Below are 12653 nucleotides of genomic sequence, written 5' to 3'. Positions count from 1 at the left end.
ACATAAAACTGTTGTCGGAACCATACTGAATTTCACCAGAGAAACAGACACACACACACATATATGAAGAGAGAGAGAGTATGCATGGTATGCAAACGGCTACCAAACGGCCATCATAATTCGTCATACACTGAGAACAGGACAAATCAACAATTGACACTGACTAATTAATATTAAAATATGTAACATAATGTATTGTTTTGAGTTTAGTCTGTTACTGTTACTATTTTTACCATTTCTTCTTGGAGCAACTGTAACCCACATTAAACCTTAGGGATTAATAAAGTATTCTGATTCTGATTGTTTCAGGATGACCTGCCATTATCCAATGACACATCTGCTTACCTGTATCTTTTGCTCGTTTCTCCTCCTCTTCTTTTCTCTTTTTTCTAAACTGAGGACCTGATGGCTTTGAACTTTTCTTGTCCATCTTCCATTGGTTTTAATTTTGCACTCCAGTATGAACACCCATCCCCCAACTCGAGGATCACCACAACATAACCTAATAGACCTACACCTTAGTTCACAGATTGACTTTGTCTAGGGTTTATTTCTGGGATTTCACACAACCCAGGATTCAAAACATGAATACATGATGGGCTTGGATTTATAACATTATGAATGAAATGCGCTCTATTTGGAAGCAGCCGGCCCCCTCCCCTTTCGACGGGTTGTGTGTGAGACTTTAAATCATCAAACTGTAAATTATAAATTTTAAATTGTTATTGATCCCTTTACCCCTGGTCCTAAAGTGTATATTTATTTTCTTACTCTTCTTATATATATTGTTTGTTTACTTGCACTGTTGTAACTGGAGCCTCGTCGTCTCGTCTCTCTATATACTGTATGTATGACAATAAAGTTTACTTTGACTTCAGCAGCAAGCAGGCGCACCGAGGGCTCTCGCGCTCACTTTATAGAATTTCGAAAAAACATCGGTGCAAATTATAAGTCTGTATCATGATGTCTGGTGTTTTCGTGTTTGTTGGTTTGATTTTATTTTGTTTTATTTTGCGAGTTGGTTATTAGACGCTGCTCCAGCCAGCCGGAGAATTCCCCGCAAATGGGCGATGGAAATCCGATCCGTGCCTATGCCATTCCCAATATGCGCTGGCATGACGTCGGGGCAGCATGAGTACGAGCAATTTTTTTTTCCGATGCCCGTGATGCCGCCCCCCATCACGATGCAGCCCCGGGCAACCGCCCGTGTCGCCCGTATCAAAAACCGCTACTGTACTCATGTAATTGCAATAAAAGCAGCGCTACAGGGGAGCTGGCCGAGAACCTGACGGGGTTCAAGTGGGAGGAACAGCACTTGATCTCAGTCGGTCTCCCTCATGGACGAGAGCACACAAAGAGCTCTGGTGTCTTGTGTCTTTAAGTTGCTTGAAGACCTTTCACCTCTCATCCAAGAAGCTTCTTCAGTTCTAGGGTCAAATCATGGAGAGTCCAAAATTTAAGCTCTGTGGGAGCATCCCCCCGAGAGGGACAAAAGGACCCCCTAATGATCCTCTACCAAATTACATGAGCCAAGGTATGAAAATGGGTGTAGGTCACAATCAGCCAAGGTTTTGGGTGAGCTCATTGATTGATATACCTTTATTAGTCCCACAAGGGGAAATTTCATGTTAAGGCTGCCGACCTATTGCACGCAATGGCGGCGCCATCTTACCCTCCGACCATACATACATTACACAAAAACATCACATGGGGAAGACAGGTCAGAGGGGTATAACAATGGAAAATGCACCACATGAGGAAAGATAAGGAGAAAAAAATAACAACCCTCAGATTGAGCTCCAACAGGGAGATCAGTTTGAGAACAGAAAAAAAAACCACCTCTGCACATAGCACATGAAAAAACTCTTAATACACCAAAGAAACACATGACAAGCAACAGGGGTGGGTAAAGGGTGAGAGATAGCCGATGTAGACAGTACATCCGGGCCTGCAGCCTATGCGCTGGTCTCCATGATCCACCGTCAGCATCGGAAGGGAATAAGCGTTGAAGGCGTTTGGAGGGGGGATGAGTGTACATCTGCATGTATATATATGTCTGTGTGTGTGTATGTGTCCAGAGTTCAGCTGAGACAGTGTCCTTCGCCCTGCCAGGCTAAGTAAACAGTCTTCCAGCCAACCCAGGTGGCCTTGCATAGAATGGGAAGAACAGTCTAAACACAGTGAAACCTAACCCCACCCTATCATGTGATTTCTTGAGGTCAGATGGCCCAGGGTGTGAGTGGGTGTTAAGATGTGTGGGAAGGGATCTTAAAACTGGATTATAGATGGCAGACAGTTGGTGTCGTAAACCACCGCCTCTGTTCAAAGATGGTCGCTCACAGTGGACGTAAATGGCTTCTTTTGTCTTTGGGATGAACCAGTTTCTGTCTGAGTGTGTTGCTGGGTCTGAAGTACACTGGGATGCTTGGAGAAGACTCTCCTGAGTTTCTCTGATACACCGGCTACATAGGGGATGACAATGTTGTTGCGTTTGTCTTTCTTATCCTCCCTAGTAGGTGTCTGATCTTCTTTTCTGTGCATCTTTGCTGACTTTATAAACGCCCAATTAGGATAACCGCATGTTTTAAGAGCTATCTTTACATGTGTGTGTTCCTTCTTTTTCCCTTCAGGCTTAACCGGAACATTCTCTGCCCTGTGATGTAGGGTCCTGATTACTCCAAGTTTAGGTGGTGGGAGTCAGAGAGGAGGTACTGGTCCATGTGCGTGGGCTTCCGGTAAACTTCAGTGTTGAGGTTCCTATTCTCTTAAATGCGCACGGCGCAGTCCAGGTAAGGCAAACAGTTATCCTTTGTGTCTTCCCTGGTGAACTTGATGTTTTTATCCACAGCGTTAATGTGCATGTTCGCTGTGCTAGACAAAGGACTCAAGTTTGCCATTTCTCCTCAACAGTTGCCCATAGTGGACCTCATCACAGCCACGGAAACTGCCATACGGATTAATAAATGATCACAAACAGAAACAGAGCAAATCAGGATGAAAGTTTCAGCCACCCTCTCAAAAGATTTTACCAGCATGTACATCAGGCTACAAATGCATACATCCAAACCTGATGTCTCTTGATGTTAAAGATGGAGCTGCCAGACAGAAGAAAAACCTCATGGATGGGTTAAAGGAGGACATGCGGTGGGTTGATGTGACAGAGGAGGATGCTAAGTATAATGGAAGCAGATATGTCTAGGTTCTGAGTCTTTGACCCAGCATTTTGAGTTTGGTGTGGATTCATTATTCTTTCCTTTGCTTCCAGAGATTATTTAAGTTTAAGCTTTGTGCGGTTTAGCCTTGAGTTCAGTTCTTTTTAGTGTCTCTGTATTTGTTTTTCTGATTCATGGTTCCTTTTGTGCCTTGTCCTCAGCGCCTCATGTGAAAGTCAGTCTTATCTCTTACCCCAGTCATGTCTCTGTTTATTCTCCACTTGTCTTGGTCAAGTTTGTGTGTCTCTGTCTCCATGTTAGACACATGTATAAAAGTGCAAGTAGTGTAGATTGGGTGGAGATGTATGGAGAGAAATTGTCTTCAAAAGGGCTGCAAATGTGTACAATATTATCCACAAACCAAAACTAAGCTTTACAAATGTGTCCAATGATTTGTGTGTAACTTTTGAGGACATCCGTGTGCTTCAATCCACATAAAAATACAAAGTAATTTGACCACACGTAAAACTATTTTACAAATGCCTACACCCAAACCGGAATAAATATTAATCGTTTACACACAATGATTAAGTTTGCCTCACAAATCTGATAATTTTCTCTTTCTGTGCGTACAAATATCTTAAACTACACGTGACATCTTTGTCGCTCGTTGAAGCCACAACAGGTTTCTTACAAGGACGGTTGCAAGGCTTTCTGCTTTTAAAACATTCTACCGCACACTGTCAGCCAAATTACTTCCTCACCAATATGACAGTGTGGAAACTCTGCTTTGCTCTGCTTCTGCTTCTACTTGTGGTTGTTGCACTTGTACTTGTTTCTCTTTCTGTCTATCACATTCTGCCTCTCCGTCTCTCTCTCCCCATTCCCTGGCTCTGTCATGTCTCTCTGTTTCTTCACCCTTTTCTTGTGTCTAGTTGTATTTTAGTCTGCATCTCTGTGATTGTGTTTGTGTGTTATTTTCTGCTTTGCCTTCCTTGGTTCATTAGCAGATTTTGTTCAGCTGTGCTCCTCAGGTGTTTCCACTCTACCCTTACCTCATGTGTTTATTTAAGTCTTCAGTTTTGCTTTTTCCCCTGGATCTGTGCGCTCTCCTTAAGTGGTATTGGTCCCTAGTGTTACCTGGTCTGCAAGTTTTGTATTGTGAGTTCTGGGGTTTCAGCAATAAATCTGCTGTTAAAGTTTAACCTCGTATGTGAGTCCTTACTCTGCAAGCATACAGCAGGCTATGACAAGGTAATCCATCTTTGTAAAACCTTAAAGGGAGAAATCAAAAGAAGAAGAAGACACTATGACATAATTAAAGGTTATTTGATGCTCTATTAAATTAACATTTAAGTGATTATTTGGTTGTATGATGCATGTATTGTATGCTATAATGTCTTCCCTTTTCTTTATATATAGTTTAAATAGCAGGACATCCTCACTTATACAAGAAACTGCACCTGTTTAAGGCGGACATAGGTTTAGCTTATTTGTGCATTAAAATCTGTCTGTGTATAATTATTATATTTGTGGCTACATTAAGAGTTAAATTTCAATAGAAACTGTAAACTGTATGATAGATGTAATTTATGATTTGTGTTAAATGCAGATGATGTAATATGAGATTAAACTATTATCACAATGTTTCCTTATATACTGTATAGATTCAAGTTTATTTTTCTGAGGGGAAAAAAGATCTTTTAAATATTTTAGATGCTAGGGGTTCAACAGAAATATGTTTCCATTTATCTGGTTGGCTCAGTTGTTGGAATCAGTAACTGGAGTTATTCTAGGATTTATGTACACAATGAAAAGTCACAGGTTATCCCAAGTGGATGTTCTAGGTCAGAAACATCTGGATTATCTGTTCATGAGACAGCACTCTGAAAGTAACTTACTTATAAAAAAATAAAAAAATAAAACATATCTATTTCCGTCTTTTATATCCATTTCTATTTCAGGGTGTTAGCTGAGGTTTTTTTGTTTTGTTTTTGTTTTTTTAAATGGCAAATAAAAAAACAGTGGATACAGGAAGATCAAAATATTCAAAGACTGCTTTTATCCAGCTGGGAATATAATTATAATATAAAAATGTATTAACATAATTATGCAGTATGACTTTTTATTGTGAGAGATAACCTTTACACAATCCTTCAGCAGCCAACATATATTAGCTACGAAACTATCATCTCAATTCAACATCAACACGGCACTAAGACAGATTCAGCAAGCAGAACAGAAACTCTCTGCCTGCATAATCAGGAAATGAATCAGAATTCTAAAACCTATGAAAACAACCCCCAGGACAACATCGCTATGAAAAGCAAAGGCTTTGAAACTTCCATATGGGTTTTAGAGATTTTCAAATTCAATAGAATTTTACAATGTTCTGTGCAGTTTGATGATGGGGTATAGATTGTGCATCATTTTATGTTGCTATTCTGACTGGAACTCATCATTGCACATGATCATGGCTTCAAGTGGTTTTAAAAGCCTAATTTTCTGCATAGTTTTGTTACATGTCTCAAATTGACATGATTACTCATCATTTTCTAACAAAGGCTGTCTTTTCTTAAACCATCAAACTCTTTAAATGTGGACTGACAGTTTGAATGAAACGTTTTTTTCTGTTTACATGTCTTTCCAGAGGGCTCTTCCTGTAAGGCCGTGCATAATGTTGCTTACTAACTAATAACCTTTTAAAAAACGCTACATTTCTCTCCTCTCTTCTGCGCTTACTCACTGTTTTACTTCTAGGCTTCCCTAGAAGCCTAGAAGTAAAACAGAAGTTCCTTAACTTTTATTTATAAAGTTCAGGAACCAATATTTTCTGTTTTTCTAGGAAAATGAAAGACGTGCTTCATTTTCAAACAATTAACTGAAATATAATGCTTATTTACATTGTATTTCATATTAAAAGTTACTGACTTATGACAGAGACTCTTGTTAGTTCAGCAAATGTCACTCGAACATGAAACACCGAATATCACACTGATAATCTAAATGTCACCGCAGAAGAGCAGAGGAGGAGTGTAACCTGCTGTAACATTATGTGACCTGCTTCTTTATGAACACAACTCCAGGTAGGAGTCAGGAGCCAAAAAAACATGGGAAGCAGGTCAGTTTACATAAATATGAAATATACAGCATGAAGGTGTGCTGTATTCTATAGTACAATAGCTTGTGTTAATTTAAATGAGTTGTAGTTTTGAATCACTGATAACAACAATCATCAGCCTCATTGATTTTCTGCTTTTCAGTGCACTGCTTTTGTAAAGTAAATTATATGCTGGACTAAAAGCAAAAACAACTTCAGTTTAAAAGTTATTGTGTTTTCTTTTTTTGGACATGAGACCACTCAGTGTTTCACTTTTAGAGTGTCTTAATATGAAAGCAGAAGTGGTGATGTAGGTGCACTTCCTTTTGAGAAGTGTTCGCACAAGACGTACGCAAGACACATGAGAGCTAATACTTTGAGGTTTATGAAGGACGCTGTTTGTCCTCCTTTCTTCAGCGGATCATCTTCTGCACTATCAGCAGCACTTACACTGCAAATCGGACATATTGGCGAGCATGGATGCATTAAACCTGTGCTTTATTCTGCTTATACCACTAACTGCATGCTCACAAGATTTGGGAGGAGGTAATGTAAAAACTGTTTTCATAATGTAACATTTATTTTTTAATGATACTCCAGCCTCTGGTTTAAATCATTCAGACTGTATGTATTATTGTTACTGATTTCAGAGACTGTTGTGAAATCAATTGGGAAACAACCAGATGTCACTCAAATATGCACCAATGCAACACAGAGTATCATCACACTGATAGTTTGTACGATCAGAACTCAGAGAACTGGAGGAGAAAATTGTGTTCTGCTGTATGAATATGGACGGGGCTTTGAACAGAAATGTGACTCCAGGTTCACACTGATGAAAGAAAATCAGACTGTGTTTCTCCACCTGATCAATTTAACATCAGAGGACAGTGGGAGCTACACCTGTCAGTGTACAACTCCTGAAAGAACAAAAATTCTCCATCTTAATGTCACTGTAGAAGGTAAACAAGGTAAACAACAAGATTGTTCTTCTTTTAACCATAAATTATTTAGCAATATAAAGTCTGTACTGGTTTTATAGGTGACCTTCAGGATTTGTTAACTTTGAGGCCAATAGTCATACATCACACTTAACCTTTGTTCAGTAGTAATGCAAATACTACATCCATGTTTCTAACAACTGCTTTTCTCCTCATAAAGAATTAAGCAGCAGGTCTCCAACAGAAACAGTTCCTCTTACACTGATTTGTGTAACCGTGTTCATCATTGTGAACTTAGTTATCTTTGGATTTATTCACGCACGACTGCGCCGCAGGTGAGAAACCACTGTCAGAGCTGTGTTTCATATGTTTCATGATTTACCTTTTAACACGCTTCATAACTTTAAAACATATGATTCTCTTTGCTCTTTTCATTTTGGTTAATCCACTTTATCTTAAGTTAATTTTGATGTAATGTCTTCCTCAGAAAAACTTGCCCTACTGCTCTCATGTTTAAGTGAATTAAAGTCAATTAGCTGCCTGCTAATAATTTATCAGACACATTTATTGTATTAGTGGAAGTGCACCACTGCTATAAACAATTTCTTGTCTTCAAGTTTCATATGAGCTGTTGAAGGAACATAGTGACTTTCATTTCCTGTTGCCCCCATTAAAACGAGCTACACGATGCAGCGACTGATGATCAAGATCATGTTTGTTTTTGTGTTTCTCTTACAGAAAACCATCGCGTAGTCCTCAAAACACGGTACTGAGCAAAATATGTAACTTTTTATTCATTCATATTGTTTACTTAACCTTAATTTTTTAAACATATTTGTTTCTGCAGGGGTCAGAGGACATTGAGCCGTACAGCACCTACATACGGAAAGAAAGTGGACTTTATTCAACTGTTCAAATGCACGACTCTAAACAGAATACTAACAGTTCACATGTGTCAGCAGACACAATTGAGACAGTCTACGCAGGAGTACAATAATATTATATCAAATTTTTCACAACTCACAAGTGTACTTTGGCAAATTCACCACAGGGTGGCATCATTTGACTGACAAATAAAGAACTGACCAGAATCAGCTTTATCATCTTAGCATTTTAGTATTGTGTTTTTATGTAAATATTTTGTTACAAACTGCAGTAAAACTTTATCCATCATTTGTCGTGTTTTTCATTTTTTTAATGCAGAAGAGAGAACTTTGTAAATTATGGGTTTTCATATGAGTAAAATCATATAGTCAACAAAAATTCAACAATTTCAGATCCCTTTTGCTTTATTCACTGTGACCACTTTCATGTAAGTTTGAGGAACTAGGAAGTGGGACATCTAAATAATTCATCTTGTTTTGAGAACTAAGATGAATAAATGTAATGACAGATAAAGGATTACTAATGTCCTGGTCTTTCTCATTAGACTGAATAAACCAGATCCACATCATGGTTTCATTGCTTGGGTCATCTGCAAGTGCTGATATGAGATACTTGTAAAGGATGTGAGTCTCTGAATAACAGGCTCTTAAACAGGTCAACAGTCCATATTTGCAGTACAAACTGTTTGGCCAAACTAGAGAAAACTCAAACTAAAACAAATAATTTATCTAGAGAACAAAAGAAAAATAACTACATGATAACTCCAAAATAAATCAAACTACTAAACAATCACTTCTGCACCAGGATGTACCCAATTTCAGTACAGGGCTCACCACGATGTGCTCCCTGAAAAATGCTTCAACACGAGCTCAAACTCTTGTAAAGAAAAAAAAGTCAGCAGCTCCTCCCAATCCAGAAAAAAAAGAATTAAACACCAATTAAATATTGAATCAATTCATATTAGCGCTCAATCTGTTGTTAAAAAGATAATAGGAATGAGTTCACAGTGGGAAAACAAATGCAAATACATTTAGAAAATGTCCCTGCTCTCCAACTGCATAAAATCCTTCAAACATCAGATAAAACTTCCCCTCTTTAATATGACATGTGGCCCATTCTTTACCATAAAAGGTCTCAAATAGGGTCTGGACTGGATTGTCAGTTCCTCAGTCCACATTATGAGGAAGTCAAGTGCAGTCTGAGGAGATGTGAGAAACACAGAAATTAGTCAAATGCAAATCTTAGCACTTGCATTTTTAATCAGATTCTCTTTTTTGTGATTACACACACAGCAAATATAAAAGCTCATTTTTAGAGGTCATAGCCATGCCTGTAACTGTCATTTAAAAAGAAAAAGGTGGTCACTGAGCTTGTGAGACATTTCAAAAGAGAAAACAATCTGAAAAAAAAAATGCAGTAACAATTTATTAAATTAAGAGCTAACAAACTGGCTGAAGTGATGCATAACGGGACAATCCCTTTTTTAACACTAGACCAGGTGTAGTCTGGTCTATTGTCCACAAGGTGGCATTGTTTGACTTCAATTCATTAAATACACCATTTTTTTTCTTTACGTTGTAAAGGACTTGGTAAGAACAACAAGCAAGGCAAATGTAACTCTGGCAAGAACCACATGATGTAAAATTGGATTACATTCTTTGGATGTCAGCTCCATAGTGTATGAATAAACTTAAATAGTAGAATGTTTCACTTAAAATTGTGCTTATAAAATGAGTCTAGCTGCAGTACTTTCTTTTCTTACACCTAAAATTAGGATGATGTTTTAGATTGTTGGGTTTCCCCTGCTTGCTTTGGCATTTCCTGCTACCTATAGTGGAAGTGCGAGGTCGTGGGATCTGAAACTCCTTCCTCTTTGGTGAGTGTTACATAAACAATGGATATTAGTGATAATTATAAGTGATACTCTCAGCCCAGTAAAGGGAAATGGGTCAGCTATCATGATCGTGGCTCAAGAGTTGGCAGTTCGTCTTGTAATCGGAAGGTTGCTGGTTCAAGCCCCGGCTCCGACAGTCTCGGTCATTGTGTCCTTGGGCAAGACACTTCACCCGTTGCCTACTGGTGGTGGTCAGAGGGCCCGGTGGCACCAGTGTCCGGCAGCCTCGCCTCTGTCAGTGCGCCCCAGGGCAGCTGTGGCTACAATGTAGCTTGCCATCACCAATGTGTGAATGGGTGGATGACTGAATGTAGTGTAAAGCGCTTTGGGGTCCTTAGGGACTAAGTAAAGCACTATACAAATACAGGTCATTTATAAGAGGATCAAACTCAGCATCTTACTGCATATGACATGGTCTACATTTTCTCATGTTTAGGGAAATTGCACATAATTTAAAAATTATTAAGTCAATCCAAAGAGATTCTTTCAAACTCACTTTTTCACAAATGACTGCAGGGCTGGGTGCTTGATCTTACACATCTGTGGCAATGGAGCTGAAAACAACTCAGTTCAACTATTAAGAGATGTGTACCAGTATATGTCTGTTGTTCGTATAGTGTGTAATCTATGCTTTCTTAATGATTCATTAGTCAGATCATATGCATTCATCATGTTAAAAATGAAACTGATTATTAGGCTGAGTTCACTCTACAGTACAAAAATAGTTGTCACTTTTTTTTCAGTCACATACTTGCACAATCATCTTTTGATATTTTAATCCCTTAAACATGTTTTTATTCCCATAAACTGGAATAACCCTTGTACAGATCAGTCAGGGTCTTTCCTGTTCTATGAAAGCACTTGAAGCACTTAAGAGGAATTAAAATTTTCCCTCTTCACATTATTGTGTAAACAAAATGTCACGAGAGACATTTCATAAAAAATTTTTATTGGACAACAAGAGAATGATGGGAACTTGTAATCACATGAAAGCCAAACCAATCTGGCCGTCGTGTTGGATACTGGTAGATTTTCACATGCTACACAATAATGTGAAAAGGGAGAGTGAGTTCATGCTCATTTCATGTGCTCATTCAAACCAGATTTTTAACATTTCCAGGAAATATATTTATGAACCCACATAGCAGACAGGTCTGGCCCAGATCTGGCACCAAGCTGGCACTTCTGGGTGACCGGTGTCATCACAGAGTGTATGTGAACCAGATGTGGGCCAGGTTGGCAATGATGGCACTGTTTATGTTCCTATTTTCCTATTTTAGTTAGAAGACCCAAATGCCATGTTGCAATACTATACTGCTATGGTAGCCAACGTTTCATATGCAGGTTTGACAGGTTTTATCCAAAACCTAGTGACGGTTCACTCATCTTTTCCAGTGGGTGGCTGTAGCTCAGGAGGAAGCTCAGATCACCTACTGATCGGCAGGTTAGTGGTTCGATCCCTGGTTCTTCCAGGCTGCATGGCAAGAGTGAGAATATGTGTGTGAGGAAGCACTCAGTTTAGAGAAAGTGTGTGATTGGGTGAATATAGCATGTTGTATAAAGCACTTTGAGTAATCTGGGAGAGTAGCAAAGCGCTATATAAGAATCAGTCCATCTACTGTCTGAACAGAGTTTTGTCATGTTACTTTTGCACTATTATGTTCCGGCACATGTCGTTATTACATGGCTTGATTAAGGTACACATTCGGCTGACGTCTGGGGCCAGAGCTGAAACTGTTCTGGGCCAGCACAGGGCCAGCAGTGTGTCTGCAACTGGCCTTGTGGCCATGTGTGGGCCACATCTGGCAAACCAGATCTGGGCCACCAAAGGGCCGTCATTCTTTGTGGTATGTGGGCCATGTGTAAGCACATTGTGTGGGCCAGATCCGGGCCATACCAATTTTGCTATGTGGGAATACACAATAGAACATAATTTCTTTCGAAATGCAAAAACAGATTAATTATTAAGGTACACCATCCAGTTGTCTGAAAACCTGTGAAGTTTTAATGTTAGGTTCATTCAGCTGTTTTATGGAACGTTCGCACATTTGGATCACCCAAAAATATAAAAAAAAAAAAAAAAGACAGAGGATCTTTAAAATCTGTAAATTCTCATTAAATGTTTTGCATTTTCTCTGAGTTCTGATCTTACATTTTCTATTACAATGTATTGATGTCACCACTCCCTCCATTTGCTGATGGGTCTTCCATGATGGGTGCTCCTCCTGTTCCTCATCAAAATCTGTCTTCAGTTGCCTGTGGTATTCTTGGTGTATGTCTGTGAAGGTTCTCAGTCATCCAGGTCATCGTAGTCTAAGGAGCTTGGAAAGAAAAGCGTCTGGACTTGTTAAAGTTGCTTGAAGACGTTTCACCTCTCATCCGAGAAGCTTCTTCAGTTCTAAGGTCAAATGGCCGAGAGTCCCAGATTTAAACCCAGTGGGAGTATCCCCCCAAAGAGGGACAAAGGACCCCCTGGTGATCCTCTAATCACATGAGCCAAGGTGTGAAAGCGGGTGTGGGACCTAATCAGCCAGGGTTTCGGGTGAGCTCATTGTTAAACCTGGCCCCACCCTATCATGTGAATTCCTGAGGTCAGATGGCCCAGAATGTGAGTGGGCGTTAAGGCGTCTGGGAAGGGATCTCAAAACTGGATTATAGATGGCAGACAATTGGTGTCGTAA

The 12653-nt window shown here is 39.3% G+C and overlaps 1 protein-coding gene across 1 annotated transcript; it reads left to right on the top strand.

Annotated features, from left to right (window-relative positions):
• Nucleotides 1-6628: 6628 nt before the first annotated feature.
• LOC134621387 (uncharacterized) lies at nt 6629-8366 on the top strand. Its single transcript, XM_063467862.1, has 5 exons — nt 6629-6798; nt 6903-7223; nt 7414-7528; nt 7932-7959; nt 8041-8366. The coding sequence occupies exons 1-5, from the start codon at nt 6729-6731 to the stop codon at nt 8188-8190; spliced, it is 684 nt and encodes a 227-aa protein (XP_063323932.1). The 5' UTR covers nt 6629-6728; the 3' UTR covers nt 8191-8366.
• Nucleotides 8367-12653: the final 4287 nt, after the last annotated feature.

The sequence above is a fragment of the Pelmatolapia mariae genome, linkage group LG23 (genome assembly GCF_036321145.2).
Source record: "Pelmatolapia mariae isolate MD_Pm_ZW linkage group LG23, Pm_UMD_F_2, whole genome shotgun sequence".
NCBI classification, from domain to species: domain Eukaryota; kingdom Metazoa; phylum Chordata; class Actinopteri; order Cichliformes; family Cichlidae; genus Pelmatolapia; species Pelmatolapia mariae.
The sequence above is the reverse complement of the archived record's forward strand: the minus strand, read 5'-3'. Positions and strand labels throughout refer to the sequence as shown.

Excerpts from the sequence above, each read along its gene's own strand:
- LOC134621387 (XM_063467862.1), top strand. The coding sequence starts at position 6,729 with ATGGATGCATTAAACCTGTGCTTTATTCTGCTTATACCACTAACTGCA. Across the intron at positions 6,799-6,902 it reads CTCACAAGATTTGGGAGGAG|AGACTGTTGTGAAATCAATT; the intron begins GTAATGTAAAAA and ends TACTGATTTCAG. Across the intron at positions 7,960-8,040 it reads CGCGTAGTCCTCAAAACACG|GGGTCAGAGGACATTGAGCC; the intron begins GTACTGAGCAAA and ends TTGTTTCTGCAG.